General features: G+C 43.6%; 1 protein-coding gene across 1 annotated transcript in view; it reads right to left on the bottom strand.

Annotated features, from left to right (window-relative positions):
* Window positions 1-16358, bottom strand: part of IRAK2 (interleukin 1 receptor associated kinase 2) — a 61240-nt gene that overhangs the window by 7755 nt on the left and 37127 nt on the right. The window contains exons 7-10 of the mRNA XM_007075471.2: window positions 14406-14520; window positions 11718-11827; window positions 9510-9705; window positions 5761-5823 (exon numbers count right to left, since the gene is read on the bottom strand). Coding sequence (XP_007075533.2) covers window positions 5761-5823; window positions 9510-9705; window positions 11718-11827; window positions 14406-14520 — 484 coding nt within the window. The remainder of the gene's footprint in view (window positions 1-5760; window positions 5824-9509; window positions 9706-11717; window positions 11828-14405; window positions 14521-16358) is intronic.

Genomic DNA, 16358 nt, shown 5'->3' with positions numbered 1-16358 from the left:
CCTCTCTCTGCCCCTGCCCCACTTGTGCTCTCACTCTCTCTCTCTCTCTCAATAATAAATACATATTAAAATATATTTTTAAATTTTTTTTTCATGTTTATTTTTTCTTGAGAGAGACAGAGCATGAGCAGGGGAGGGGCAGAGAGAGGGAGAGACACAGAATCTGAAGCAGGATGCAGGCTGTGAGCTGACAGCACAGAGCCTGACACGGGGCTCATACTCAGAAACCATGAGATCATGACCTGAGCCAAAGTCCACTCAACTGACTGAGCCAACCAGGCACCCCAACTATATATACATATTTTAAGAAGTTGTCATGGTGTTTAAAGTTGATACATCAATAAACACCAGAAGGGTGTTATTTACAGATATGGAGGTTACCACCATCTGAAACAGAGTCAGAAACTGTTCAAAACGACTGCCCTGAAAGAATGATAGGGGCAGAAGCTCACCATTTGACTCCCCCCCACCCGTGAAATCACGGATCTCATCTGGCAAGAGTCATCAAGAGACGCTAAGAGCACGGGGGGTGATGGGGAAACTTAGCGAACTTAGTGGAGTCAGCAACTCCACCTGGACCCACTGATGAACCTCAGCACCAGAAGGAGGAGGATCCACTATGCGCATCGTGTTGTGATGCAGTGGGAAGCACCCAGCACCATCTAGGAAGCAGCACTGAGCATGAATCTAACCAAGTCTCAGGATAAGAGGAATAGAGAAATAAGAACACCACAACGACATAAAAATCCGGAACATGAGACAGTCTACGGTACAAATGACTCACTTTATGCAAAAATGCAATATGTGGAAAGAAAAAGTGGGGAAGGGTGCAGTTGGAGACTAGAAGAGTTTCAAGGGGCGTCTGGCTGACTCAGTCAGAAGAGCATGAACTCTTGATTTTGGGGTCATGAGTTTGAGCCCTGCATGGGGTGTAGAGATTATCTAAATTAAAGAACTTTAAGAAAAAAAAGAAGGGTTTCAAGAAACATAATTAAAGGCAACATGTGGACCTTGTGTGTATCAGTTTCAAACAAACCAACTTTAAAAAGCAATTTTGGAGACAACTTGGGAAATTTAAATATGGAATGGGCGTTAAATGATATTAAGGAATTAAGAAAACTGTATTTTATGGGTGGCATAATATAATACGTGGGCTATGCTTTCTTTCTTTCTTTTTTGAGAGAGGAGGGGGAAGAGCAGGTGGAGAGGGAGAGTGAATCTTAAGCAGGCTCTACCCACAGCGCGGAGCCTGACTCGGGGGCTAGATCTCATCCATGACCAACCGTGAGATCATGAGCTGAGCTGAAATCAACCAGCTTAACCAACTGAGACACCCAGGTGTCCTTAGGCTATGCTTTAACACACACACACACACACACACACACACACACACACACACACACACACACACACGTTTTTTGGGTTCAAAAGAAATAAGAAAAGCGTGATAATGATAACTGATGGGATGGATCCATGGAGATTCCTTATACTCTTCTCTTTACTTTTGTGCATCTTCGAAATTCTCCATAACAAAAGGGGCTTTCAAGAAGTGGCCATGCCTGAGGCCAGAGAAGCGGGGGAGAGAGGCGCGGTTGGGTTTTTGGAACCAAATATGCAGATTATCTCTTCAATTTCACTTGCCAAAGGTAACACCTGCTAGTGGTTTGGATTATATTATCCTAGACCTTCTGCTACAGAAGTCTATAGGTATAATTACTTTTGTTACATATTAGTTATATGTAATAATTATTATAGTGGCAAGCAACCACTTAAGAGTTATTAAAATAGCGGTAATCATAGTTAATATTTAACTCATATAGTGCTTACTATATTCTAGTCACTGGTATTTTTTTAAACTTTTTAATTTCTTTTAATTTTTTTTTGGGGGGGGGAGAAAGAGAGAGAGAGGCAGAGAGAAAATATTAATCAGGCTCTACGCTCAGCACAGACCCTGTCACCAGGGCATGACCCCCCAACCTGAGCTGAAATCAAGGGTGGGACACTCAACTGATTGAGCCACCCAGGCACCGCTCTAAGTCACTGTTTTTGGTACTGTTTTAGGTACATATGACTCAACCTTCACTAAAGCCCCTTAAGTAGGTACTATTATCTATCCCAGTTTGCCAATAAGAAAATGTAAGCTACAAGTTTTTTTTATTCATTCATCTACTTATTGCCAAAGATGGGATTAAACTATAAAAGTATTCTGAACTTGCTTTTTTCACTTGGAGATATTTTCCTGTCAAAACATACGTGTCTTTCTCATTATTTAAAAAAAAATTTTTTTTCATTTATTTATTTTTGAGAGGCAGAGAGAGCACAAGTGGGGAGGGGCAGAGAGAGAAGGAGACAGAATCCAAAGCAGGCTCCAGGCTCTGAGCTGTCAACACAGAGCCCGACGCGGGGCTCGAACTCACAAACAGAGATCATGACCTGAGCCGAAGTTGTACGCTTAACTGACTGAGCCACCCAGGCACCCCTCTCATTATTTTTTTTATAAGATGTTTATGTTAGCTTTATTTGGAAGTGCCAAAACCTGGAAGTGGCCCAAATGTCCAACAACTGGTGTTAAACAAATGGTCATACATCCATACATTGGAATATTCCTCAGCAAGAAAAGGAATGAACGACTAGTATGCAAAATAGCATGGATGAATCTCAAAAGCACCACACTAAGTGGAAGAAGACAGAAACAAACAGGTACACACTCTATGATTCCATTTATCTGATATTCCAAAAAAGAACTATGCAGTCAGAAATTAGATCAGTAGTTGCCAGGGGCTGGAAGTGGGGAGAAGGCATTGACTGTAAAACTGCACAAGGGAATTTTCTGGAATGATGGAAATACTCCATATCTTGATTGTGGTGGTGTTGGTTACATAAATGTCTACATTTTCTAAGACGTACACCATTCTATACGCCTCACAAGTGTGAATTATACCTCAACAGAAATGAATGCACATGTCCACAGTGAGACCCACATACAACAGTACCTAGCAGCTGTATGTGTAATGATCAAAAACTGGAAACACCCCACATGTCCATCAACAGGTGATGGGACAAACAGTGGCACATGTCTGCAAAGGAACATTACTCAGCAAAAAGAAACGAACCACTGACACAAAGAACATGGATGTATCTCAGAATAGCCATGCTGAGTGGAAAAATCCAGACAACAAGAGTACTCTCTCTATGATTTATTCTGTATGATAGTCCAGAAAATGGAACCTTGTACAGTAACAAAAAGCAGATCAATGGCTGTGGGGGATGGCAGGGGCTGGGAGGGATGGGCAGGGAGGATTACAAAGGGGAAGAGGTAACTTCTGAGGCAGTAGGCACAGTCATGAGCTTGGCTTGGTGATGATTTTGCACATATATACATATGTCAAAATTTATCACATTATACACTTTGTCCTCATTACTTATAAATATTTATAAACTTATGTTCATGAACTTATTTATGAATAACTTCATGGAATTTCCACGGTGTGTGATTATACTGTCATTTCTTTAACTACCTCCCAGTTGACACATATTTCACTTGTTTGCAGCTCTTTACTAACATAAATAATGCTACAATCAACGTTCTTGTCCATCTGTCTTTCCTCCCTTATATGTGTGTGTCCCTATGTACAAGTGAAATTGCTGCATCAGAAGGCACGCCCATTTTAAATTTTGATGGAAACCACCTAATGACCTCCGAAAACACTGTGGCCAGAAACACTCCCCCGAGGGTGAAGGAAAGGCCAGCTTCCTCCTACCGTGGACCACACTAGGTGTTACCAGCTTTCATCTCTGACCCAAATCTTAAATACATGTGCAATCTTAATTTTTTTTAATTAAGATTTTTAAAAAATTATACCCTCCACATTTTTATAAAGTAACCTCTATGCCCAACATAGAGCTTGAACTCATGACCCCAATATCAAGAGTCTCATGCTGTACTGAGCAAGCCAGCAGGCGTCCCTTCCTCCACATTTTTAGAAACCATTAACAAAAAATGCCTTCCAGAAAATTTTACATAAATGTCTCAAAAAGCTCCTTCTCCTGTGACATTCATCCAGGGAGACCCAGAGGACTGCTAGGGAATTCACTTCACGAAAACTGTCAGAATAGCCAAAGTATGGAAATAGTTCAAATGTCCATTGATGGGTGAATGGATAAAGAAGATGTGGTACATATATATGCAATGGAGTATTACCCGGCTATCAAAAAGAATGAACTCTTGCCGTTTGCGACTACGTGGATGGAACTGGGGGGGGGTATTATGCCAAGCAAAATTAGTCAGAGAAAGACAAATATCATATGACTTCACTCATATGAGGAATTTAAGATACAAAACAGATGAACATAAGGGAAGGGAAGCAAAAATAATATAAAAACAAGGAGGGGGACAAAACATAGGAGACTCTTAAATACACAGAACAAACTGAGGGCTGCTGGAGGGGCTGTGGGAGGGGGGATGGGCTAAATGGGTAAGGGGCATTAAGGAAGACACTTGTTGGGGTGAGCAATGGTTGTTTTACATAGGGGATGAATCACTGGCATCTACTCCTGAAATCATTATTGCACCATATGCTAACTAACTTGGATGTAAATTAAAAAAATAAAAAGATAAATAAAATGCAAAAAGAAAGAAAGAAAAGGAAAAGAGAAAAGAAAAGAAAAGAAAAGAAAAGAAAAGAAAAGAAAAGAAAAGAAAAGAAAACTGTCAGAATAGGAGAAACCACCTCAAATTGCCCCACACCTACCTGAAATTGCCCTGAAACCTACCTCTGTGCAGTATCTGGGGCTCGGTGGCCCAAAAGTGGCAGAGCTTGGGGGGATCAGCAAAGGGAGAAGTCATGGCTTCCTGTGTGTAGGAAGGCCTTCAGCCCCCCACCCCAGGGCCCAGGGGATGCTTTTGGGGCCCAGCCACAAAAAACCAACTGCTCTAATGGCCTCAACATCAAGTCAGGAAAGGTGCTCCCCTCTCAAACTGATGAAAAGGATTTGGAACTCTGCAGAAAACATGGGTTCAAATCCCAGTTCTACCACAGATCTCACTGGGGGGCATGAGACAAATCTCTTCACCTTGGCCTTAGTTTTCTCATCAGAAAAATGGGGATGATAATAATCTTGAATTCATATGGTTGCACTGTCACGAAAATTAAACAGTCAGCCGAGTGTCAGGGTTAAGAACTCAGGATCTGTAGTCCAGAAAGACCTGACGTGGAAGTCCAGCTCTGACACTTAGTAAAGCTGAGATCTCAGGCAAACCTCAGAGCCTGCTTTTCTCAAGTGTGGGTGAACGCAATGACCCTAGCAATCTTGTGGCGGTTTTGAGATGACTTAGAAAGATAATATATGTAAGGTGCCAAACACAGAGTCTGGCTGTGCTGTTATATTTTTGAAATTACACTGTATGTATATACATAGGAATGCTAATTCTTTGAACCCTCAAAATGGAAATTATTGTTTTTATTATATAAACCCATTTAAGAGGGCTGAAATTCACTTTTACCAACTTGAAAACAAATCCTATTTGACTGCCGGATGTGTGGAGAGAAGAAATGGGTTTCCCCTAAACATTCTGAGTTCTCTTATCACAAAAAATAAATTCTTGGCTGGCTGGTAAGTAGGGGAGAAGTTAAGGTTACTTTGCAGATCAAACCCTAGACTGAGGCCTCATAACCATCTGTAAAATGGGTACAGTAGAGGTCTCTGCCCTCCGGATCCCTCCCCTGCTAGCTGTGAGCCAGAAGTGACTGGTTCCCTTACCAGGTAAACTGGGCTTCGGTCATTATCCATTGCAGGGATGCCGGTGAGGACCTCAGCTAACACCTGGAGAGAACATGCAGTTAGCATTGTTCAGACACTCATACAGAAGTTCAGACAGCAGATTCTGGCCAAGAGAGACGATTCTTCTCAGAAACAAAAGCTGAGCTCCAGGCCTGGCTCTGCCATTTGCCAGGACAGACACTTGCCCCAAATCTGGAACATCAGAGTATCACTAAACACCTCCTCCAACTAAACACAACACCCAGCTGCTAGTAGAAGGTTTGAATAAATAGCAAGTCAGGAATGATGGAAAGCAAATATGTGTGTATTACCATGAGTTTTATATGCATATGTATATCCACATAAATATATATGTATATTTATATATGCACACTATATATTTATATATAAATATGTGTATACACATACTTATACTCACATATCTATCTATATACATATATGTACACATACTATTTTTAAGTCTATTTTTTAAGTTTATTTATTTATTTTGAGAGAGAAAAAGAGAGCAAGCATGAGTGGGGGAAGGGCAGAGAGAGACTCTTAAGCAGGCTCCATGGTGTCAGCGCTGAGCCTGACACAGGGCTCGATCTCATGAACTGTGAGATCATGACCTAAGCCGAAATCAGAAATCTGATGCTTAACCTACTGAGCCACCCAGGGGCCCACACACTATATTTTAAAGATCATTTCACTAAAAAACCCATCCGAAGTGGTAAGTAGGCATTGCTACATCAGTCTCAGGAAAAGGAGGAGTCTGGGTATATATGTCTATTCTACACAGCACGTCTCAGCAGTATCTGTAGCATGTTTCTTCCTCAGCCTTTATTAACATTATTTGTTCATTAATTCACCCACGCACAGAAGGAGCACACCCCTGCACCAGTATAAGACACCACAGCTTTGACAAACCATGATATGTGTCTTATTATAGGGAACACCTGCTTTGAACAGAAATTCTCAGCAGACATAAGAGCATAGTGGTTAAGGGGTGTACAATCAGACAGGACTGCCTGGATTTAAATTCTGACTCTCTTCCTTTTTTTTTTTAAGTTTATTTATTTTGAGAAAGAGAGAGTGTGCATGCACAAGCTGGGGAGGAGCAGAGAGAAAGGGAGAGAGAGAGAATCCCAAGCAGGCTTTGTGCTGTCAGCACAGAGCCCAATGCAGGGCTCAAACTTACAAGCCAAGAGATCACGATCTGAGCCAAAGTTGGAAGCTTAACCAACTGAGCCACCCAGGTGCCCCTGACTCTCTTCCTTAATCACTTAGGTGATCTTCAGGCAAGTGCCTAAAATCTGAGCTGGCATCCTATCCCCAGAGGACAGACCTGCAGGATTAATTACAGACTGGCAGGGGCCAGGAGGGGGCAGCAGAGGGCACCCCGTAGCAAGTGGATGGGAGCAAATTGAAATGGGATTCCCAACCAGCTCCTGCCAGGAAGAGAGGGAAGGACGAGGGGAAATGAATAAATAGACATTCACTCTGCCCCTTGTACAGACAGGCTCTGTGCTGAACCTTTTATGGAGATCATTCAGTGTTCACCAAACAAACAAACAAACAGACAAACAAAACCACTGAGAAATGCAGTGTTCCTAACTGGAGGAACCAGAGTTCAAAATCATAGTGTCAGTGGCAGGGCAGAGAAAAAGAGTGAAGGGAGCCAGTGGGCACTGAATGAATGAATGCATGAATGAATGAAAAAAAATTGTTACGTCAAGAGTTGAGTTAAAAATTCAAGGGTAGGGGCGCCTGGGTGGCGCAGTCAGTTAAGCGTCCGACTTCAACCAGGTCACGATCTCGCGGTCCGTGAGTTCGAGCCCCGCATCAGGCTCTGGGCTGATGGCTCGGAGCCTGGAGCCTGTTTCCGATTCTGTGTCTCCCTCTCTCTCTGCCCCTCCCCCGTTCATGCTCTGTCTCTCTCTGTCCCAAAAATAAATAAAAAACGTTGAAAAAAAAAAATTTAAAAAAAAAAAAAATTCAAGGGTAGGGGTGCCTGGGTGGCTGGTCAGTTAAGAATCCGACTTTGGCTCAGGTCATGATCTCTCTGTTCATGGGTTAGGGCCCCACATAGGGCTCTGTGCTGACAGCTCAGAGCCTGGAGCCTGCTTCAGATTCTGTGTCTCCCTCTCTCTGCCCCTCTCCAGCTCAAGCACATGCTCTCTTTCAAAAGTAAATAAACATTTAAAAAAATTTTTTTTATTTCAAGGATAAACAGAAATCAAGAGTGAGGGTATAAGGGTAGGAATAATAACTATCACCACAATAATAATAATCTTGACATGTGCAGGGTACCGTGCTAACTAGTTTATATATATTATCTTATTAGTCTCCATACCTATCATTATTCCATTTTACAGAGGACAAAACAGGCCCAGAGTTACAGGTGACCTAGCTGAGGTCACAAAGCTGAAAATAACTAAGCTGGGACTCAAACCTCTGCCCTTAAGCTCTGCACTGTATTGCCTGGTAGCCTCAGGGTTTAGTCCTGCTGGTTCTTAAGATGAGCAGGAGCCTGGCCTAGCCCCACTAAGCATCACTGAGCCACTGACCCCTGATGGGGTCAAGAAAACCAGAAGAGCCAATAGGAGACAGAAGGAAGCAGAATCTGATATATGGAGGTCAGGCTAAGAGCAGAAGGTGGCTCGGGGAAGGCACTAGTGCAAGAGGTGGACAGATAAGAGACTGGGGTCAGAGAGAGGAAGCTCAAAGTTCAAGGCTAGAGAGGAAGAGAGAGGGCAAGGTCTGAGAGGCAAGTGTTTGCTCTTGGCAAAGGTCAATCAGAGACTGTCACTTTTTTTTTCTCAGCCAGCATTTCCCAGATGGGGCTCCATGGGACACTGGTGCTGAAAGATACCGAGGAAACAAGGTTCCACAGTCAAATAAATTTGGGAAATGCTGTATGCCACTTGCCCAGCTGTGGTGAATTCCCAATTAAATTAAAGGCTCATAACCATATTGAAGTCTCTGATTAATTTTGTGATAAAGAAATGTGCTGGACTTTACTTAACCCAGCATTTCTCATATCTATTTGGCCATAAAAGCCTTAAAACACATCCAACCTACAGAGATGCAAGGATGTTCCACAGAAATACTTTGGAGGCTGTTATAGTCAGACCATGAGCTCCTGGGGGAAGGACTGTGTTTTAGTTACATTTATATTCAGAGTGCCCAGCACGCAGTGATGATAGGACAGGATGGTGGCAGTGGTGAGGAGGGAGGGTAGAAGCAGAGGTGGATACTAAATCGGTGGGTGGCTGTTGAACGGATGGATACTGGATGACTAAGTGAACAGATGGTTGGACAGATGGATGGACAAAGATGAACAGACAACTGGTTGGACCATTAGATGGCTGGCTGGCTGGGAATCAGGGCACTAAGGAGCCTACTAGAAGCTGGACACTCATGAGTAGCTGTACTTTAAGGGTCGGCAAACTTTCTGTAACAGGCTAGACAGTAAATACTTTAGGCTTTGTGGGCCACAAACCAAGTCTCTCTCACTTATTATTACTGTTATTAAATCTTTTATAAATGTAAAAGCTTTTCTTAGTTATAGATGGTACAAAATATGCCCTGGGCCAGTTTTGGCCTGGGGGCCATAGTTTGCCAACCCCTACTGTACTTTGATGGAATATATCTATGGGTTTCTATTATATCTTATGCTTACAAAGGAGCTGTGGGGAGAACAAATAGGTACAGGCCAAAGCCCAAGCACAGAAGGAAGGTCTTACTATTCCACAGCTGAAGATGTCCACTCGCTTTGTCAGCTGTCCCACCCTGATGAAATCCTCTGGCAGATATGCAGCAGAGGCCTGGAAAAGGTGAGTCTTCATCATGGTATATCTTGACCTTTTGTTGTCAGGACACAGGTGAGCCATTGGGTGAGCCAGCTTGGAGGTGAAGTTTTGGTCTAGCAAAACATTGGAGCTGTGGAAAAGAAAGCAGACAGAACTTTCTCAGTTTGAGCTGGAAAGAAGAGGTTGTCAAGGAGACCCTTTTGGAAAACAACTTTGCAGTAAGCAGCATTGGCCCCTACAAGTTAAGGGTCACTTAAGACTCTCAATCTGGGGGTGCCTGCGTGGCTCAGTTGGTTAAGCATCCAACTCTTGATTTCAGCTCAGGTCATGATCTCATGGTTCGTGAGTTTGAGCCCCGTGTTGGGCTCTGCGCTGACAGTGCGGAGCCTGCTTTGGATTCTCTCTCTCTCTCTCTCTCTCTCTCTCTCTCTCTCTCTCTCTTTCACACACACACACACACACACACACACACACACACACACACACAATAAATAAACTAAAAAAAAAAAAGACCCTCAATCTGGATTTTCTGAGCCAGTCCTGATAAGGGCAGGGAGTGGGAACCCACTCCCACCAGGAAATGAAGACAGAGCTAAGATTAGTTGTGCTGCCCCAGGCATGCCATTGGTGTAGCCAAAGAGGTGTGGCCTTCCTGACCCCCACAGATGTCAAACCCTCATCAACCTCAGTTTGCCAAGCCGATAGCCTATGAGGGCTTGGTCCCTTCCAAAATTGTTCCGACCCCAAGTTCTGGCCCAACTGACTCAAGTCTGAAGGCCACCGTCCTTTGTGACTAGTCCTGCCCAGGTCATGGGGAATAGGGGAAGCAATAAGAAACATTCTTGAGCCTAGTCATCTAATCTGTGGGAGTAAACATTCTCAGAAAGTACTTCAAAGGAAAAAACAAACAACAAACAAGAAAACAACTAAGTTACATGTGTGAAAATTATCAAATTAACCCTAAATAGTTGTTTACAAAAGAAACATCAATTCTAATATCCACTATTAGGAGTGGTTAAGTAAATTATGGGTAAATCCTTCAACAGAAAACTAAAAAGTCACTAAAAATGGTGAAATGCAGGGGCGCCTGGATGGCTCAGTTAGTTAAGTGTCCAATTCCATTTCGGTTCAGGTCATGATCTCACAGTCTGTGGGTTCAAGTCCCACGTTGGGTTCTGTGCTGACAGCTCAGAGCCTGGAGCCTACTTCGGATTCTGTGTCTCCCTCTCTCTCTGCCCCTCCTCCACTCACACTCTGTCTCTCTGTCTCTCAAAAATAAACATTAAAAATTAAAAAAAAAAAAAGGATGACAAGCAATAAAGGGAAATATCTGCCTTGTTTAAATAAAGGGGGAAAAAAGAAAATGTGAACTGGTAACCAAGTAACAGTACTCCCTTAAGGCTAAGACTTCTGTGAGGGCAAGGGCTGAAGAAATGGAGGCCAGGTGTGAGTCAGGGTGCCAGAGCCAGAATGACCTCTCACCCTTTCATTTCCTTTCTCGCTATTACAATTGTTTATGCAGTCAAACAAAAATCAGGGACAAAAAAAGAGGACAGGGATCCCACTTGCCAAACACAGAACTTTGAGGAAGCATGAGTTCTATGGTTTTGAGGTCAGTTTTGCCAGATTTTCTGGTGTCTTCTGGAATCTCTCCCCATGCTTCCAGTCCCCAGACTGGTCTCTCGTGTTCTTGGGAGCATGAGATACTGGGTTGCACACCTACCCTTCAGGAAGATTCCCTGACACGAGTTGCTCTTGCCAACAGATACACAAGCAGGGGACAGTTCTCCAAGAAGACCCTGAGTGAAAAGCTCAAAATCCCAGGGGGCTCCACCCAAAGCTCAAGGATCAGGTCCAGACCAGCTACTGGGTTAGAAGTAAAATACATCGGCATGTGAGGTGCTCACTGGGAAAACACCAGCTCAAAAAGACGGGGTGACAGGCGGGTAGTTCGTGAGGACAGCAGACGCTGATTTTTGAGACAGTAACAAAGAAAGACAGAAGAGACCCAAGGGAGGTGAGATGGGGAGAGAGAGCCACGGAGAAAAGAGGTGGGGGTGGGGAGAGGAAGGGACACAAGAACGTGTGCTGTCTTGTCCCCGCAGCACAGGTAGTCAGCAGGGTGCGGCCCACCTCTCTCACCTCTTGATATTGCCGTGGATGATCTCCAGGCTGTGCAGGTGCTCCACAGCATGAAGCAGCCCAGAGCAGATGCTGGCACGCTGGGGCCAGAGGAGGGGGTCCGAGCCACCCTAAGTAAAGGAAAAAAGAGGAGAAAGAGTCACACCTGTGTCCTTTTATTTTTTATATACATTTATTTATTTTTGAGAGACAGAGCACTAGTCGGGGAGGGATAGAGAGAGAGGGAGACACAGAATCCGAAGCAGGCTCCAGGCTCTGAGCTGTCAGCACAGAGCCCGACGCGGGGCTCGAACTCACAAACTGTGAGACCGTGACCTGAGCCAAAGTCAGATGCTTAACTGACTGAGCCACCCAGGCGCCCCTATGCCTGTGTCTTTTTAAAGTCTCAACGAGCTCCTGTCTCTCCTCCAGACCTTCACTTCCTCTGCAACAGGGTTTGGCGAGCATGGAATACTGGCAGGGTACCAGCTTTAACATGAGAAGATCCAGATGTAAATCCCAGCTCAGACACGCACTAGCTGTGTGACTTTGGAAAAGACACTCAACATCTCTGAGCCTCGGTTTCTTCAGTTATAAAATGGAAATGTTATTAAATGTTAAACCCCTATGCTTTGGGATTGCTCTAAGGATTCAAAGGAGGATATGGTGTAGGAATATATGGTATGCCCCTAGCATAGTGCCTACCACACAGTGGGTGCTCAATAAACTACAGCTATTTTTATCATGACTATAGAGTGGTAAACTCTGGAATTTTCCTCTAGGAGGGGATGGTTGGGAGAGGAGCTATGGAGCTTGTGTTAGCTCACCAAGCATATGGACCTTACACCAACTTTATGTGTATTTGGGGAGACCTCACAAGGGCTGATGGGGATTGTGGGGTGAGCTAAAGCCCCCACCATCCCCAGGCACTGCCACAGTTGTTCTAAGACTGGAAGTCCAGGCTAAGTCACTACTTATTTTTCAAGTCTTGTCTTGGGTCCCACATCCTGTAAGAACTGGCCTTGCTAACAGGTGTCTCCTCAAAACCTCTGAAGTTTAGAGCCACATGAACCCTGTTTAAATTCCGGCTCTGACACTTGTCAGCTTTGTTCCTCTGGGCAAGACACTTTGCCTCTCTATGCCAGAGACTCCTCTTTTCAATTTCTTCAAGGTTTATTTGGTTTTGAGAGAGAGAGAGAGAGAGAGAGAGAGAGAGAGAGAGAGAGAGAGAGAGAAGGGGGGTGCTGAGAGAGAGAGGACAGAAGATCCAAAGCAAGTTCCACACTGTAGCAACAAGCCCAATGCAGGGCTTGAACTCACAAGCCATGAGATCACAAACTGAGCTCAAGTCAGACACTCAGCTGACTGAGCCACCCAGGAGCCCCAAAGACTCCTCTTTTAGAAAATGGGAGATACCTCTTGGGTTGTGGCAAGGCCTGAAGGAGAAGCCTTTATCATGGTGTCTTGAACACAGCAAGAGCACAATAAAGCTAATGATCATTATTATATCACAAATAATTGCTTTGTCTGGTCTCTGTTAAGGAAAGCAGTAATCTCCTGTGGAATAAAATTTCCCCCTATTTGAAGATTTGATGGGAAGGAGGTTTGTTTGTTGTTAAAACTGTAATTTTAGTAGGTATGATGCTCACATAATGTGTGAAAGGCACAAAGGATATGTAGTAAAAGTTTCTCCCCCTGTCCCATGCCCCAGCTACCTAGCTCACTTCCTCAGAGGTAGCCAAGACACCAGTTTTTTTGTATCTTTCCAGAGATAGTCCATAAATATGGAAGCAAATATATAATAGAATAGCATTCTCTGAAATCTTGCCATTTGCAACTATGTGGATGGAACTGGAGGGTATTATGCTAAGTGAAATGAGTCAGTCAGAGAAAGACACAAATCATATGACTTCACTCATATGAGGACTTTAAGAGACAAAACAGATGAACATAAGGGAAGGGAAACAAAAATAATATAAAAACAGGGAGGGGGACAAAACAGACTAAAAAATATGGAGAACAAACTGAGGGTTGCTGGAGGGGTTGTGGGAGGGGGGATGGGCTAAATGGGTAAGGGGCATTAAGGAATCAACTCCTGAAATCATTGTTTCACTATATGCTAACTAATTTGGATGTAAATGTTAAAAAATAAAAAATAAAATAAAATAAAAAAAGAACAGAGTGCTATACCTGAGATGCTATTGTAAGTTGCACAGGTGTGCTGTTGGCTAATACTGTTGATTTTTGCATTTTTATTAATAAGCAAAGTGGCTAAATTTTTATTTTCTCATATAAATTAATATTTTCTTATTTAATCTTATATAGTTTTCTAAAATTTTTTGAATAATCTTGGAAGCTTTCAAAAAAAATAGAATAGCATTCTCAGCAAATAAAAATCTGCTTCCTCTTCTCCCATACTCTGTATCTCTTAATTATTTTTCTTGTCCTATTGCATTGACTAGCACCCCCAGAACAATGTTAAATAAAATGAGTGCTATGGGATACCTTTGTCTTGCTCTTGACTTAAATGAAATGCCTCTTGTCAAATAATTTGTATAGGCTTTTATCTGAAGATGTTTAGCCAGATCTTATCTACCCCAACCTAAATTCTCTCTGGATGGCCCCTCTCCCATCTGGAAGTCCTTAAACCCTGAGTCCCTACCTAGATGCTACCTGGTCCTGTTCTCTGACCATGATCCAGCCCCTTACCTGACCCTGGAGTCTGTCCTGTAAAGAACCATTTGCCATATATGGGTAGATCAAGCTGTAAAACTGATTTCCGGTGCAGAAGCCCAGCAAAGGTAAGACGTTGGGGTGGCAGCATCTGAAATCAGGAATTAGTGCAGAGATGAGGAGTCAGACAGAAAGAATAACCAAAGACTGCTCCACTTCCTCACCTCCCACCCCTCTTCTGCCCCCGCTACCCCTCAGAGGCCACCAGTGGCTTCCCAGGTACCAAATGCTGTGACCCCTGAGGGTTGAGCATCAGGGTAGAGAGATGAAAACTGCCTGCCTTCAACAAGCTTGAAGTCAAGGAGCTCAAGCTTATCCTGCCTCACTGCTTGGTAGCACATAACATCTTAACCACCCCATCTTTTGGAAACAGAGGCTGAGAGGTCAAGGAACTGGCTCATAGTCACAACCAGCAAGCAGTGAAGCCAGGATCAGACCGCAGGTGTGTTTGACTCCCAGGACTGGGTTCTTCCTGAAATCCTCTTCTGCTGGGTTCTGAGTCACTATTCCCTCCTGACCCTCTTCCTACCTCTCTGACTGTTCTTTCATGGCCTTTTTCCCTAAGACCCTTCTCCTTTGCCTTCCTCTGAAGCGTAAGTATCCCCAGCTCATCATCTTGTTTGATAAGCTGTGTCTCCAGGGATCTCCCACCTGTATCAGGAATGTCCCAACGTCTCTCATTTCAGCCCGTCCCTAAGGTCCAGACCTGAATGTCTAATTGCATTCCGATGCTGCAGATTAGCAGTCTAGACTCAACAAGTCCCAAACCTGCTTCCATGCCCACGGTTATTATCTCAGCAAAGGGCACCACTATCCATCCAGTTTCGTGGAAACCCTCCTACCTCCCTATCTAATTAGTCAGCATTCACCATCATAAATAGCTTTCCAACTGTCCCCTTCATTCCTCCCTCCTCTGCCTTGAGTTAGGCCCTGATGGATACTCCACAGGACTATTGTAATAGCCTCCTATCCAATCCCTCTGCCCTCCCCCACTTCCCCAGGCCATGCTACTGCACGTTTCACACTCATGAGAGTCATTTACACTCAGTCCCTTCCAGACCCTAAACTTCCCCAAGGCAGGGGCTGTGTATTCTTCACAACTGTACTCTCTAGAGCCAAAAAAGGGCCTTGACAACTCAACATTTGCCCACTCAGTGAAGGAGTATCTGCCAACTCAAGAAAAGCACTTTGCCAAAATGGGAAGGGGAATTATACTTTCATCTTTTATTAAATGTTTTTATTTATTTATTAAATATTTTATATTTATTAAATGTGTTTATTCACACACATATATGAGTACAGAAAAGATTAAAGAAAATATATTAAAATACGAACACAGTAGTAGTTATTTATAGGTGCTATGGAAAACAGGTGATTTCTGTTTCCTTATTTCTGATTTTCTTTTTTTCTTTCCTTTAAGTAGGCTCTGCACCCAACGTGGGGCTTGAACTCACGACCCTGAGATTAAGAGTCGTGTGCTCTACCAACTAAGCCAGCCAGGCGCCCCTGATTTTCCTTATTTCTTAAAATACTCTCCAGTAATCATGCATTACTCGCCCAAGGCTACACATTGGCAGAGGAAACCCCGACAGTGACTTGCCAAGGTTGAATGACAGCTGGCGTCCAGAGCATGACAGGTACCCAATACGCATTTGTTAAATTCATCAGTGACGGCAGAGCCAGAATGAGTCTTCCTAGGTCCTTCCCCTTTTCTTTCCCAATCCCCACCCAGCTCTGTGACAGGCAGGCTCACTTCACTTCTCAGCCTCAGTTTCCCATCTGTAAAAGGAGCAGGTTTCAGGATGACTTTTGAAGGCCTTTATTGTTCAAGACTAGAGATCAGCAAAATATCTCTGTAAAAGGCTAGATAGTAAATATTTTAGACTTTATAGGCCATATGGTCTCTGTTGCAATTACTCAGCTGTACTC

Source organism: Panthera tigris, chromosome A2 (genome assembly GCF_018350195.1).
Source record: "Panthera tigris isolate Pti1 chromosome A2, P.tigris_Pti1_mat1.1, whole genome shotgun sequence".
NCBI classification, from domain to species: domain Eukaryota; kingdom Metazoa; phylum Chordata; class Mammalia; order Carnivora; family Felidae; genus Panthera; species Panthera tigris.
Note: the sequence above shows the minus strand (reverse complement) of the source record. Positions and strands in the feature narration are given on the sequence as shown.